Here is a 13,335-nt window from a genome sequence, read left to right as displayed (position 1 = left end):
CAAACTCAATGTAAAAACCTTCTGAGGTGGTATCTGTCATCCACAGATCCTAGCCACAGTCCTGCCAGTGGAGTTTCCGCTGCTTGAGGAGGAGCTGAAGGGCATCGATGAGAAACTGGCCCTGGCTGAGAGCACTCTGAGCTGGCACGGGGAAGGTACTGGACTGAAGGCTGATGATCACAACATTACTAGTCATATTCATAACAGATGGCCATGATGGTCACTTATGTGTGTGCCAGGTGTGTGGGAGTACATCCAGCAGATGAGAGACAACTTGCATGACTTTGAGAGCAGAATCAACCAGGCTAAGACCAACGTGGAGGCCATGCACCTAATCATGGAGGTTAGGACTGTCTATCTGATACACCCCTGCTTTCCTCTCTGTACTGTTCAACTGGAGGGGAGATGTGATGCTTGTATTGTGATGTGACTGACAGGAGTGGTCTGTGAGCCCCATGTTTGAGAGGAAGGACAATAAGGACTCTCTGCTGGACCTGGATGGAAGACAAGCAGCCCTTAACAAGAAGTACGCTGCCATCAAAGAGTCTGGCGAGAAACTCCACCAACTGACACAGGTAAAGAAACAACTACTACATACAGTATGTAACAAACAGTGAATAAGTACACTATGGGAGAGTGTTCAGTACACTGAGTGTACAAAACACTAACAACACATTCTATTGAGTTACACCCCCACCTTTTGCCCTCAGAACAGCCTCAGTTTGTCAGGGCATGGACGCTACAAGGTGTCGAAAGCGTTCCACAGGGATGCTGGCCCATGTTGACTCCAATGCTTCCCACAGTTGTGTCAAGTTGGCTGGATGTCCTTTGGGTGGTGGACCATTCTTGATACACACAGGAGAGTGTATCAGCAGAGTTGCAGTTCTTGACACAAACCGGTGCGCCTGGCACCTACTACCACATCCCGTTCAAAGGCACTTAAATATTTTGTCTTGCACATTCACCCTCTGAATGGCACATATGCACAATCCATGTCTCAAGTTTCTCAAGGCTTAAAAATTGTTATTTAAATTGTTTCCTTCCCTTCATCTACACTGATTGAAGTGGATTTAACAGATGACATCAATAAGGAATCATAGTTTTCACCTGTCAGTCTATGTCATGGAAAGAGCAGGTGTTCTTAATGTTTTGTAAAGTCAATGTTTGATAAGTGTGCCATGCTGAAGAGTCTGTGTATCTGGTGTCTGTAGGAGAATAAGAAGCTGTTTGGAGCAGATGAGAACACTGACTCGTGGATGGCTTACGTCGACTACATTGATGACAAAGTCCTGGACGGGTTCTACAAAGTCGTCAATGTGTCTCTCAAGTTCCTTGCTAGTAACATGCTCACCAAGGTATAATTAATCCCGGAGAGAAACACTCACAGATATCAGTCGTGTTAATTCCCTTTATGTGCTACTAACTGGTGTGTTGTGTTGACTTGCAGTCGAGTATAAACCCACTGTTTGAGGTGCGTTTTGAATTGGAGGATGGAGACACATCGTTCTACCCGTCTTTGGTCTATGGCATAGCTGATGGCTTTTACGACCTGGTTGAGAGTCTCATCCAGGATGTGTATAAAGTTTCTGAACTAGTTCCTCGGATATCAATGACCAACAGAACATGCTACGATGTGAGTACAACCCTGTGTGTGTGTGTGAGATTGAATGTTACCTATGTGTGTATCCCATTTTGAACCATCATACCCTGTGTAAACTATGGTGTGTGTCTTTGTATGTTTCCCCCATGTGTCCCTCAAGGTGGAGTTGGATGAGATGTCAGAGCTGTCAGACATGCGTGAGAATGTATTGAACCAGGTGGTTGGGGCCATGAAAGAGGCCCAGGAGTATCGGGACGTGCTCTATAAATACGCCTACCTGTGGCAGGATGACAGGGACGACTTCATGGAGCAGTTCCTCCTCTACAGCAAAGTTCTTACCCCAGAGGAGATTGAGGCGCACGGAGAGGACAGCGTGCCCAAAAACCCCCCCACACTGAAAGATTTCAAGGAAGAGGTACAGAAAGAAGTCCCTGGCTGCATCCCAAATGACACCCTATTCCCGTAGGACTTCTGTCAAAAGTAATGCACACTTTAGGGAATAGTGTGCCATTTAGGATGCACCCCCTAAAACACAGTAGGGACTCTTAGCAACTTATGTAGGACATAGGAGGTTGGTGGTCCCTTTATTGCGGAGAACGGGCTCGTAGTAATGGCTGGAGTGGAATGACTGGAATGATATCAAAATATCAAACACATGGTTCCCATGTGTATGATGCCATTCTATTTACTCTGTTCTGGACATTATTATGAGACGTCCTCCCCTCAGCAGCCTCCACTGATGTAGGAGTGTTAGGTTCTCCAGGGTTGGTCCCAATGAGTGCTGTGTGTGTTCCCCTACAGATCGATACGTATGAGAAACTGTACAAGGAGGTGAGCAACTTGGAGAACTCCCAGGTGCTGCAGCACTGGCTCCAGATTGACATCCGTCCCTTCAAACATTCCCTGCTCAACACTATCAAACGTTGGAGCCTCATGTTCAAACAGTTCCTCATAGACCGAGTCACCAACAGGTACAGACCAACAGTGACAGGACAATAGTACTGCTGGGTGTTGCGTTAAAGTCCTTCAGAATGGGACTCATTGGTAGGATGAGGACTTTCTTCAACTGTTAATTGTCTGCTGCTGCGTGGGTGTGTGTGAGCGCGTGTGTGTGTGTGTGTGTGTGTGTGTGTGTGTGTGTGTGTGTGTGTGTGTGTGTGTGTGTGTGTGTGTGAGCGCGTCTGTGTGTGTGTGTGTGTGTGTGTGTGTGTGAGCGCGTCTGTGTGTGTGTGTGTGTTCTCCTAGCCTGAGGGACCTGGACGGCTTCATCAAGGAGGTGAAGGATGGGCTGACCAAGACAGTGGAGGAAGGGGATTACCAGGGCCTGGTGGGGGTCATGGGTCACCTGATGAGGATGAAAGACAGACAGGCAGCCACAGACACCATGTTCTCCCCTCTCAAGGAAACCATCCAGTTCCTCAAAGACTTTGGAGAGGAGCTGCCTGACGAGGTCCATGCTCAGCTACAGGTAGGCGACACACAGATCTGACTCTTACTACAGATCTAGGATCACTAGAGATATTGTTTTATAGCAGCTCTCTAAGCAAGGGCAGAACCTCTTTACTGCATGGGTTTCCCTTGATCAATAACAAAATAAGAAGCTGAGCTTTATTTAGCCTTTAAACATGAAATGATGTGTCTTGGTTTAGGATCTTCCAGAGCACTGGAATAACGTGAAAAAGACATCCCTCCAAGTCAAACAGAACTTGGCTCCATTGCAAGCACATGAAGTCAACATCGTCCGAAGGAAATGCCAGCAATTTGAGGTAATTTTTAACACATCGGTATATGTAGCTACATCTATGTAAATCACATAGAGACGACGGACGAAGAGAGAGATACTGTATGGGCATGGTGTGAAGCTGTGTGTCCTGTGTGTCCACAGATCAAACAGTATGAGTTTAGAGAGAAGTTCAGACAGCAGCCCTTCTTCCAATTCTCTTTTGAAAACCCACACGGGGCTCTCGATGATGTGAGTAGTTCAAAATCTTTTGTGGATCTAATTTAAGCTCTGTGTTGAGTATAAACCCTAAACCTTCCAATCCGGTGGGTAACCACAGATTCAGATGAATATTATGGGCTTGGAGGAAGAGATGACAGGCCTGTCAGATTCGGCTGGTCTGTTTGAGGTGAATGTTCCCGACTACAAACAGCTCAAAACCTGCCGCAAGGAGATCGTCCTGCTCAAAGAACTCTGGGACATGATCCTGCTGGTAAGACTCCACAGCTCACAGGCATACTGGTGTTTTGAAAAAAAGCATAAACATAATGGGGAGAAAAATCTGGATGCATGCAATAGTGTCACTCTGGTTAATCGATTTTTATTTTATTCATCTTGTTTGGAGCATTCTCTACTCTGATCTTATGCTGATCTGTGTCAATGGTTAGATAATCAATGAGACTTATTCAATAGATTGATGGACAGTGAGTGACTGTGTGCTGGTTGTGGCTGCAGGTGAGTGGCAACATGGATGACTGGAAGACCACCCTGTGGAAGGACATCAACGTGGAGGAGATGGATATGGACACCAAGAAGTACGCCAAGGACATCAAGGGGCTGGACAAGGAGATGAGAGCCTGGGACGCCTTTACCGGATTGGACAGCATGGTGAAGAACATGATGACGTCACTGCGCGCCGTGGGAGAACTGCAGAACCCGGCCATCAGGGACCGCCACTGGCTGCAGCTCATGATGGCCACCAAGGTACAAGTCAGCTTCAGTCAAAGGCACCAATGCTCGTGTCCCAAATGGCACCCTATTCCCTTTATAGGACTATATAGGAAGTAGGATGCCATTAGGGATGCATCCAATGACATTGGAAAATGCTTCTCTCCATTTCCTTATTACATTCAGGACTGACGATGTGTCATAAAGAGCTGATACGTTATCATATAGCTAAGAGCTAGGTTATAAAGCTTTTACTGAACCTGTAATCCATGTCCACCCCCAGGTGAAGTTTGATATGTCTGAGAAGACCACCTTTGAGGACCTGCTGAAGCTCAACCTGCACCAGTTTGAGGACGAGGTGCGCAGCATCGTGGACAAGGCCGTCAAGGAGTCTGGCATGGAGAAGGTGAGGACACGTATAGAAACTATAGTGGTTAGGCTAGTGATTATAGGTTAGTGATTATAGTGAACAGGCCTTTTAGTCTCTCTCCCCCTACTAACCCCTGCCCTGTGGTCTCCTTCCTTCCCCTCAGACTCTGGCCGAGCTGGACAGCACGTGGAGCTCCATGGTGTTTGAACACGAGCCTCATGGCCGGACAGGCACCATGCTGCTCAAACCCAACGAGGAGCTGGTGGAGACTCTGGAGGACAACCAGGTACACAACACACAACCACATCAAACAGGATTAGATAGGCAGTCACCACACTCATTTCATGCAGTGCCAGTAGTGCACTGTAGAGTGTCATTTGAGATCTGTCCATTGAGTTCCATTCACTGGGAGCTCCATCATTTGGCTCCCTGTGCAGATGTACTTCCTGATGACTATGGAGATGTATGACATCAGTGACTAACCCCTGTTCTTCTTCTTTGGTGACCTTAGGTACAGCTGCAGACTCTGATGACCTCCAAGTACATCGCTCACTTCCTGGAGGAGGTGTCTGGCTGGCAGCATAGGCTGTCCACTGCAGACTCAGTCATCTCCATCTGGTTCACTGTGCAGCGCACCTGGACCCATCTGGAAAGCATCTTCATTGGCTCTGAGGACATCCGCTGCCAACTGCCCGAAGACTCCAAACGATTTGATGGCATCGACATGGACTTCAAGGAAATCATGGCTGAGGCAATGAAGGTTACCAACGTGGTGGAGTCCACCAATAAGAAAGGGCTTCTGGAGAAACTGGAGGGTTTGGAGACAGGGTAAAACAATGGCTTAGAACAGATATAGCTACATTATATAAGATTTCAATGTTGCCCTGGTTTGACCATGCCAATCAATGACTATAATGGTTATCTCCGTGTGTTGCCCCTCAGACTTGCTATGTGTGAGAAGGCTCTGGCTGAGTACCTGGAGACCAAGCGTCTGGCCTTCCCCAGGTTCTACTTCGTCTCCTCTGCTGACCTGCTGGACATCCTGTCCAATGGAAACGACCCTGTGGAGGTACGCTTCTAGGCAGCCAGTACATCTACAGAACACAGCAACATACCACATATTATCCCATATTTCCAGTGTGTGACTGCCTGTATTCCCATCTGCAGGTCAGCAAGCATCTGTCCAAGCTGTTCGACAGCCTGTCCAACCTCAAGTTCCAGCTGGACGAGAGTGGCAAGCCCATCAAGGTGGCCCTGGGAATGTGGAGTGAAGAGATTGAGTATGTCACCTTTGACAAGGACTGTGACTGCTCAGGACAGGTATGGAAACAGTCATATACTACTGTATAACTAAGTGTCTAACTCTTACATTATGTCTCTGTATACTACAGTCAATGCTATGCAATATTTTTAGATGTTCCTTCTGTGTTTGTGTGCAGGTGGAGATGTGGCTGAACCGTGTGCTGGAGAGGATGTGTGCCACTCTGAGAGTGGAGTTTGGAGAGGCTGTCCAGGCCTACGAGGAGAAACCCAGAGAACAGTGGCTGTTTGACTACCCAGCCCAGGTCTGTACTCTCACCTATCTCTTGGTTAAACATGATTTTAGAAATGTTATCAAATTTATTGAAAATAAGATACAGAAATATCTCATTTACATAAGTATTCATGCCCCTGAGTCAGTACTTTGTAGAAATACCTTTGGCAGTGATTACAGCTGGGAGTTTTTCTGGGTAAGTCTCTAAGAGCTTTCCACACCTAGATTGTGCAACATTTGCCCATTATTCTTTTCTAAATTCTTCAAGCTCTGTCAAATTGGTTGTTGATCATTGCTAGACAACCATTTTCAGGTCTTGCCATAGATTTTCAAGTAGATTTAAGTCAAAACTGTAACTCCGCCACTCAGGAACATTCAATGTGTTCTTGGTAAGCAATTCCAGTATAGATTTGCCCTTGTGATTTATGTTATTGTCCCGCTGAAAGGTGAATTCATCTCCCAGTGTCCAGTTGAAAGCAGACTGAACCAGGTTTTCCTCTAGGATTTTGCCTGTGCTTACCTCCTTTACATGTATTTTTTATCCTGAAAAATGACCCAGTCCTTAATGAGTAGAAGCATACCCATAACACGATGACGCCACCACTATACTTGAAAATATGGAGAGTGGCCTCTCTTAAATATGGCGTTTGCCTCTCTTGCGGCGTTTCTTCCTGTTTCGAGTCCCGGGGATTAGGGCCTGGTCCGGAGTAAGCAGAACGTCCAGAGCTGCCAACACATTGAAGTAGAAATTGTCATCCAAATCAAGTTTTCTGATCGCTGTTCTGATGTCCAGAAGCTGTTTTCGGTCATAGGAAATGATGGAGAGGACATGTATAACAAAAGTTAAGATCAGTGTAAAAAAAACACAAATTAGGAGCCCGTGAAATGGCTGCTATCCACTGCAGCGCCATCTTGATTTGTGTGCAGATAACTCAAATCATCACAAAAAATGTTGTTGCGTGTACATATCTCAACCTGTGTTGTGTTGTGTTCCAGATTGCCCTGGCCACCACTCAAATCTGGTGGACCACAGAGGTGGGCATAGCATTCGCCAGGCTGGAGGAGGGCTATGAGAACGCCCTCAAGGACTACTTCAAGAAACAGGTGACCCAGCTGAACACTCTGATCACGCTGCTAATTGGAAAGCTGTCCAGAGGAGACCGTCAGAAGATCATGACCATCTGTACCATCGACGTCCACGCTCGAGACGTAGTCTCCAAACTCATCAGCACCAAGGTAAGCCTAACCCTCTCTCTGTCGGGAACCACTGAACTAACAAGCAAAACAAAACTGGTCTAGGATTAGAGTTATTTTTTAAATTATTCATTTCGATATCTCAAATGTGGGATTCTCCAGAATCTCAGAAGCTCGAAGAACCAATCACACACGTATGTCAGAGACAGACAGGTCAAGTAGCGAACAAGGTGAGCCTCTCCCCTCATCGTAAGGAGCCACTCGCCCACCCTCTGGTCTTCTCACCTCTCTTCCTCATGAAGAGTACTACTCTAAGTGCTCCTTAGCACGACTTGATCTGTTTGCATGTTAAACTGTTCACAGGTGTGACATGAGGTTACAACGCCGAGCACATGTTTTCGGCTTTCGTCTTCTGTGTTGGCTGACTTTGCCGAAAGGAAAGTTTTCACTTCAGGCAAGAATTTGCTTTTATGCTTTTTCTTACCATTGTCTCCTTTGGTAGCTAGCGTCACATGGCTTGGCTCGCTTAGCTGCAAGGCTTAGCTAACCTGGCTAGCTCGCCACAAGGCTTGCTATGTTACCGACTAGTTTTCTACCTGGAAGGGTAAAATTAATAGCTTTCTCTCTCATTAAGCTCAACCCACTACCATGCCGCAGTGACTAGATCGACGTCCTAGCTTCACTGCTTATTGGTAGAGAGCCATGCTTTTGTTCGTCGCAAGACCAACAAAGCGTTAGCTTCCTTTGGCTAACATTGTGCTAACTAGCTAGGCTACTTACCCACGAGGTGAACGCTAGCTATGTTTCACTTTGTTCTCAGATTAGGTGTTTTCTGGAGCCATGGAGCCTGCTAACTCGGCCCAAGGAGTACCGAGCAAGGCCCCTGCCCGAACACCGGCACATCCGTGCCCATGTGGGTCAACCATATCAGGCAAAGACACGCACACATTGGATGTTGTCTGCCTGGGTCTCGAACACTCGCAAGCAACGTTCGATGACCCCCAGTCATGCGTCCACTCCCCTCTCGCACCGTCCCAGGCAAGCAACTCCTTCCAGCTATCCCAGCTTACGTGGCGGAAGCCAAATGTAATTGGGATAAACCCCAAACTAGATGAACTTCACAGGGTGGTGAAAGTGCATGATTATCGATGCTTGGCTGCCGTTTGACAAATACAAATAATCTCTCTCTTTTGTCCATAATAATCTCATCATGTAGGCTATACGTGCGCTCTAGCCAACAGCGAGCAGACTGTATCTGCACGTGCCAATACCAGAGTGGGCACACTCACTATGTAACATTTATTGTGAGAAAACCATCAGTAGAGTTGTAAATTTGATGGAAACCCATTTAACTTGTATTTTTTATTCGGTTCAAGAAAATGTAAAGGTATTTTTATGTGCACTACGTCATCACGCATAGCCTTTTATCTGCAACAATTCAATTTGATGGAAACACATCTCTGGTGGGAAAATATGCGTATTGTTTTTATGTGGATTTTAGAATATTCTCATTAAAATCTGTCGCAAATTGGATGGAAACCTAGCTATAGACTGACCAGATGAATCCAGGTGAAAGCTATGATCCCTTATTGATGTAACTTGTTAAATTCACTTCAATCAATGTATATGAGGAGACAGGTTAAAGAATGATTTTTAAGCCTTGAGACATGGATTGTGTATGTGTGCCATTCAGAGGGTGAATGTACTAGACTAAACTGTACTGTATGGTACGGTACTGTATGGTACTGTATGGTACAGTACTGCACTCTACTCAGGGCTTGACATTAACTTTTTTAGCCACTTGTCATTTGGACAAGTATGACAGATTTTTTACTGAAGTCACTTGCCCCCCCCCACCCTAAAAAAAGTCTAACACCATCATCCAAAAGCGCGACTGAAAATGAATGAAGTACACAGGAGGAAACTGAAATAATTTAGCCTAGGCGCAGATGGAAAAAGTGACACTGTCATACCATGATCTGTTTCACCTGTCCTTGTGATTGTCTCCACACCCTCCAGGTGTTGCTGATTTTCCCCAGTGTATTTATCCCTGTGTTTCCTGTTTCTCTGTGCCAGTTCGTCTTGTATGTTTTTCCAAGTCAACCAGCGGTTTTCCCGTTCTGCTTTTTGCTATTCTTTTTGCTATTTTCTAGTCCTCCCGGTTTTGACACTTGTCTGTTTCTGGACTCTGTACCCGCCTGCCTGACCATTCTGCCTGCCTTGACCACGAGCCTGTCTGCCACTCTGTACCTCCTGGACTCTGATCTGGTTTTGACCTTTTGCCTGTCCACGACCATTCTCTTGCCTAGTCCTTTTGGATTAATAAACATTGTAAGACTCCAACCATCTGCATCTGGGTCTCACCTTGTGTCATGATAGACACAGTCAAAGAGCCCTTCGCTGGCTGTGTGTCTTGTGATGGGTTGTAAATCATCATGGGCTGCAGAGCAACTCTGCTGTCCTCAGAACTGGATGATTATAAATTAATTCGCATTTTTTCTTCCTCTCTTTTAATTTTTTATTTATTTCACCTTTATTTAACCAGGTAGGCCAGTTGAGAATAAGTTCTCATTTACAACTGCGACCTGGCCAAGATAAAGCAAAGCAGTGCGACAAAAACAACAACACAGAGTTACACATGGGATAAAGAAACGTACAGTCAATAACACAATAGAAAATCTGTGTACAGTGTGTGCAAATGAAGTAAGGAGGTAAGGCAATAAATAGGCCATAGTGTCGAAATAATTCCAATTTAGCAATTAACACTCTTATTAGGCCTAGGCTACTATACTTGTTGTAGGTACAGTGAGGGAAAAAAGTATTTGATCCCCTGCTGATTTTGTACGTTTGCCCACTGACAAAGAAATGATGTCTATAATTTTAATGGTAGGTTTATTTGAACAGTGAGAGACAGAATAACAACAAAATAATCCAGAAAAACGCATGTCAAAAATGTTAGAAAATTATTTGCATTGAGGGAAATAAGTATTTGACTACTCTGCAAAACCCTTGTTGGCAATCACAGAGGTCAGACGTTTCTTGTAGTTGGCCACCAGGTTTGCACACATCTCACTCAGGAGGGATTTTGTCCCACTCCTCTTTGCAGATCTTCTCCAAGTCATTAAGGTTTTGAGGCTGACGTTTGGCAACTCGAACCTTCAGCTCCCTCCACAGATTTTCTATAGGATTAAGGTCAGGAGACTGGCTAGGCCATTCCAGGACCTTAATGTGCTTCTTCTTGAGCCACTCCTTTGTTGCCTTGGCTGTGTGTTTTGGGTCATTGTCATGCTGGAATACCCATCCACGACCCATTTTCAATGCCCTGGCTGAGAGAAGAAGGTTCTTACCCAAGATTTGACGGTACATGGCCCCGTCCATCGTCCTTTTGATGTGGTGAAGTTGTCCTGTCCCCTTAGCAGAAAAACAACCCCAAAGCATAATGTTTCCACCTCCATGTTTGATGGTGGGGATGGTGTTCTTGGGGTCATAGGCAGCATTCCTCCTCCTCCAAACACGGCAAGTTGAGTTGATGCCAAAGAGCTCCATTTTGGTCATATCTGACCACAACACTTTCACCCAGTTATCCTCTGAATCATACAGATGTTCTTTGGCAAACTTCAGACGGGCATGTATATGTGCTTTCTTGAGCAGGGGGACCTAGCGGGCGCTGCAGGATTTCAGTCCTTCATGGCGTAGTGTGTTACCAATTGTTTTCTTGGTGACTATGGTCCCAGCTGCCTTGAGATCATTGACAAGATCCTCCCGTGTAGTTCTGGGCTGATTCCTCACCGTTCTCATGATCATTGCAACTCCACGAGGTGAGATCTTGCATGGAGCCCCAGGCCGAGGGAGATTGACAGTTCTTTTGTGTTTCTTCCATTTGCGAATAATCGCACCAACTGTTGTCACCTTCTCACCAAGCTGCTTGGCGATGGTCTTGTAGCCCATTCCAGCCTTGCGTAGGTCTACAATCTTGTCCTTGACATCCTCGGAGAGCTCTTTGGTCTTGGCCATGGTGGAGAGTTTGGAATCTGATTGATTGATTGATTGCTTCTGTGGACAGGTGTCTTTTATACAGGTAACAAACTGAGATTAGGAGCACTCCCTTTAAGAGTGTGCTCCTAATCTCAGCTCATTACCTGTATAAAAGACACCTGGGAGCCAGAAATCTTTCTGATTGAGAGGGGGTCAAATACTTATTTCCCTCATTAAAATGCAAATCAATTTATAACATTTTTGACATGCGTTTTTCTGGATTTTTTTGTTGTTATTCTGTCTCTCACTGTTCAAATAAACCTACCATTAAAATTATAGACTGATCATTTCTTTGTCAGTGGGCAAACGTACAAAATCAGCAGGGGATCAAATACTTTTCCCCCTCACTGTAGGTTGCACATTGCTAGAATAATATGGCAATAGGCCTTGGCCAACTACGCAGTTCTTTCATAAGCTTTCCTCAGCTGTAGCCTAAGTTTTCTTTTGACTCCTCATTAGATTTTTCCATCCATTGTTTTATCAGTATCACTATGGCCTAAAATATTTATTATTCAAAATAAATCTGTGAATGAGAATAGCATTGACACCACGGCTTTCATAATGATTCCCATTTAAAATCTGCAACTTTAGGACATTAAAGACTTTATTAGAATATTTTGGAAAATACTCTTCATAACTTTAATTTGTCTTAATGCTTTTATGCTTTTTCAAATAGTAGGATTAGGCTTTTGGTAGTTTGGTTCTCAATCGCAAGGAAGGATGCTTTGCTCAACTTTAAGGTTTGTTCAAATTCAGATATTTATATCTTGTTAATGTTTCTTCTATCTCTCATTATTACCTTAGGTCTCCCATGTTTTGGGGTTCAAAAACAACTTAAAACTTTCTGAGCTAGCCTAGAACTGTTAGTGTAATGGCTTCGGTAGTCGGGTAGGAGGAATGAGGCGCAGGAAGCAGCGAACACAGGGAGTGGTGTTTTTAATAACACTGGATAAACAAAAGTTCCCAACCATAGGGAATAAATACAAATAGACGACCAGGTAAAGCCGACGAACAACATGTCGTCAATGAACAAAATTAATCCCGCACAAACAACGGACGGGCCAGCTAAACTAAATACCCCCTCTAATAGCTACCAAAAAAAGGGAAAACCAAAAAGGGGTCGGAGTAGCTAATAGGCCGGTGACGACGACCGCCGAGCGCCACCCGAGCAGGAGGGGGCGCCACCGTCGGTGGGAATCGTGACAGTACCCCCCTCCTGACGCGCGGCTCCCGCAGTGCGCCGACACCGGCCTCAAGGTCGACCCGGAGGGCGAGGCGCAGGGCGATCCGGACGGAGGTGGTGGAAATCCCTCAACATAGATGGGTCCAGGACGTCCTCCGCCGGCACCCAGCACCTCTCCTCCGGGCCGTACCCCTCCCAGTCCACGAGGTACTGCAGGCCCCTCGCCCGGCGTCTTGAGTCCAGAATGGCCCGAATGCTGTACGCCGGGGACCCCCCGATGTCCAGAGGGACCTCCGGCACCTCCGGCACCTCATCTTCCTGAAGGGGACCAGCTACCACCGGCCTGAGGAGAGACACATGAAACGAGGGGTTAATGCGGTAATAGGAAGAGAGTTGCAACCGATAACACACCTCGTTTATCCTCCTCAGTACTTTGAAGGGCCCCACACACTGCGGCCCCAGCTTCCGGCAGGGCATGCGGAGGGGCAGGTTCCGGGTCGAGAGCCAGACCCTGTCTCCCGGTGCGAACACGGGCGCCTCACTGCGGTGGCGGTCAGCACTCCTCTTCTGCCGCGCACTGGCCTCCTTTAGTGAGTCCTGGACGGCTCTCCAGGTCTCCTTGGAGTGCTGGACCCAGTCCTCCACCGCAGGAGCCTCGGTCTGGCTCCGGTGCCATGGTGCCAGGACCGGCTGGTAACCTAACACACACTGAAAGGAGGATATGTTAGTAGAGGAGTGGCGAAGTGAGTTC

The 13,335-nt window shown here is 46.3% G+C and overlaps 1 protein-coding gene across 2 annotated transcripts in view; it reads left to right on the top strand.

Moving 5' to 3' along the window:
• Positions 1–13,335, top strand: part of LOC106589834 (dynein axonemal heavy chain 17) — a 113,475-nt gene that overhangs the window by 11,505 nt on the left and 88,635 nt on the right. For both annotated transcript variants that reach the window (XM_014180222.3, XM_014180221.3), the window contains exons 14-32: positions 47–155; positions 240–343; positions 438–575; positions 1,212–1,355; positions 1,448–1,633; positions 1,761–2,015; positions 2,402–2,571; positions 2,846–3,068; positions 3,250–3,366; positions 3,486–3,572; positions 3,661–3,813; positions 4,056–4,304; positions 4,552–4,674; positions 4,802–4,924; positions 5,150–5,466; positions 5,581–5,707; positions 5,806–5,958; positions 6,078–6,203; positions 7,169–7,408. In XM_014180222.3, the coding sequence (XP_014035697.3) occupies positions 47–155; positions 240–343; positions 438–575; positions 1,212–1,355; positions 1,448–1,633; positions 1,761–2,015; positions 2,402–2,571; positions 2,846–3,068; positions 3,250–3,366; positions 3,486–3,572; positions 3,661–3,813; positions 4,056–4,304; positions 4,552–4,674; positions 4,802–4,924; positions 5,150–5,466; positions 5,581–5,707; positions 5,806–5,958; positions 6,078–6,203; positions 7,169–7,408 (3,144 nt within the window). The remainder of the gene's footprint in view (positions 1–46; positions 156–239; positions 344–437; positions 576–1,211; positions 1,356–1,447; positions 1,634–1,760; positions 2,016–2,401; positions 2,572–2,845; positions 3,069–3,249; positions 3,367–3,485; positions 3,573–3,660; positions 3,814–4,055; positions 4,305–4,551; positions 4,675–4,801; positions 4,925–5,149; positions 5,467–5,580; positions 5,708–5,805; positions 5,959–6,077; positions 6,204–7,168; positions 7,409–13,335) is intronic.

This window comes from Salmo salar, chromosome 28 (assembly GCF_965601325.2).
Source record: "Salmo salar chromosome 28, fSalSal1, whole genome shotgun sequence".
NCBI classification, from domain to species: domain Eukaryota; kingdom Metazoa; phylum Chordata; class Actinopteri; order Salmoniformes; family Salmonidae; genus Salmo; species Salmo salar.
Note: the sequence above shows the minus strand (reverse complement) of the source record. Positions and strands in the feature narration are given on the sequence as shown.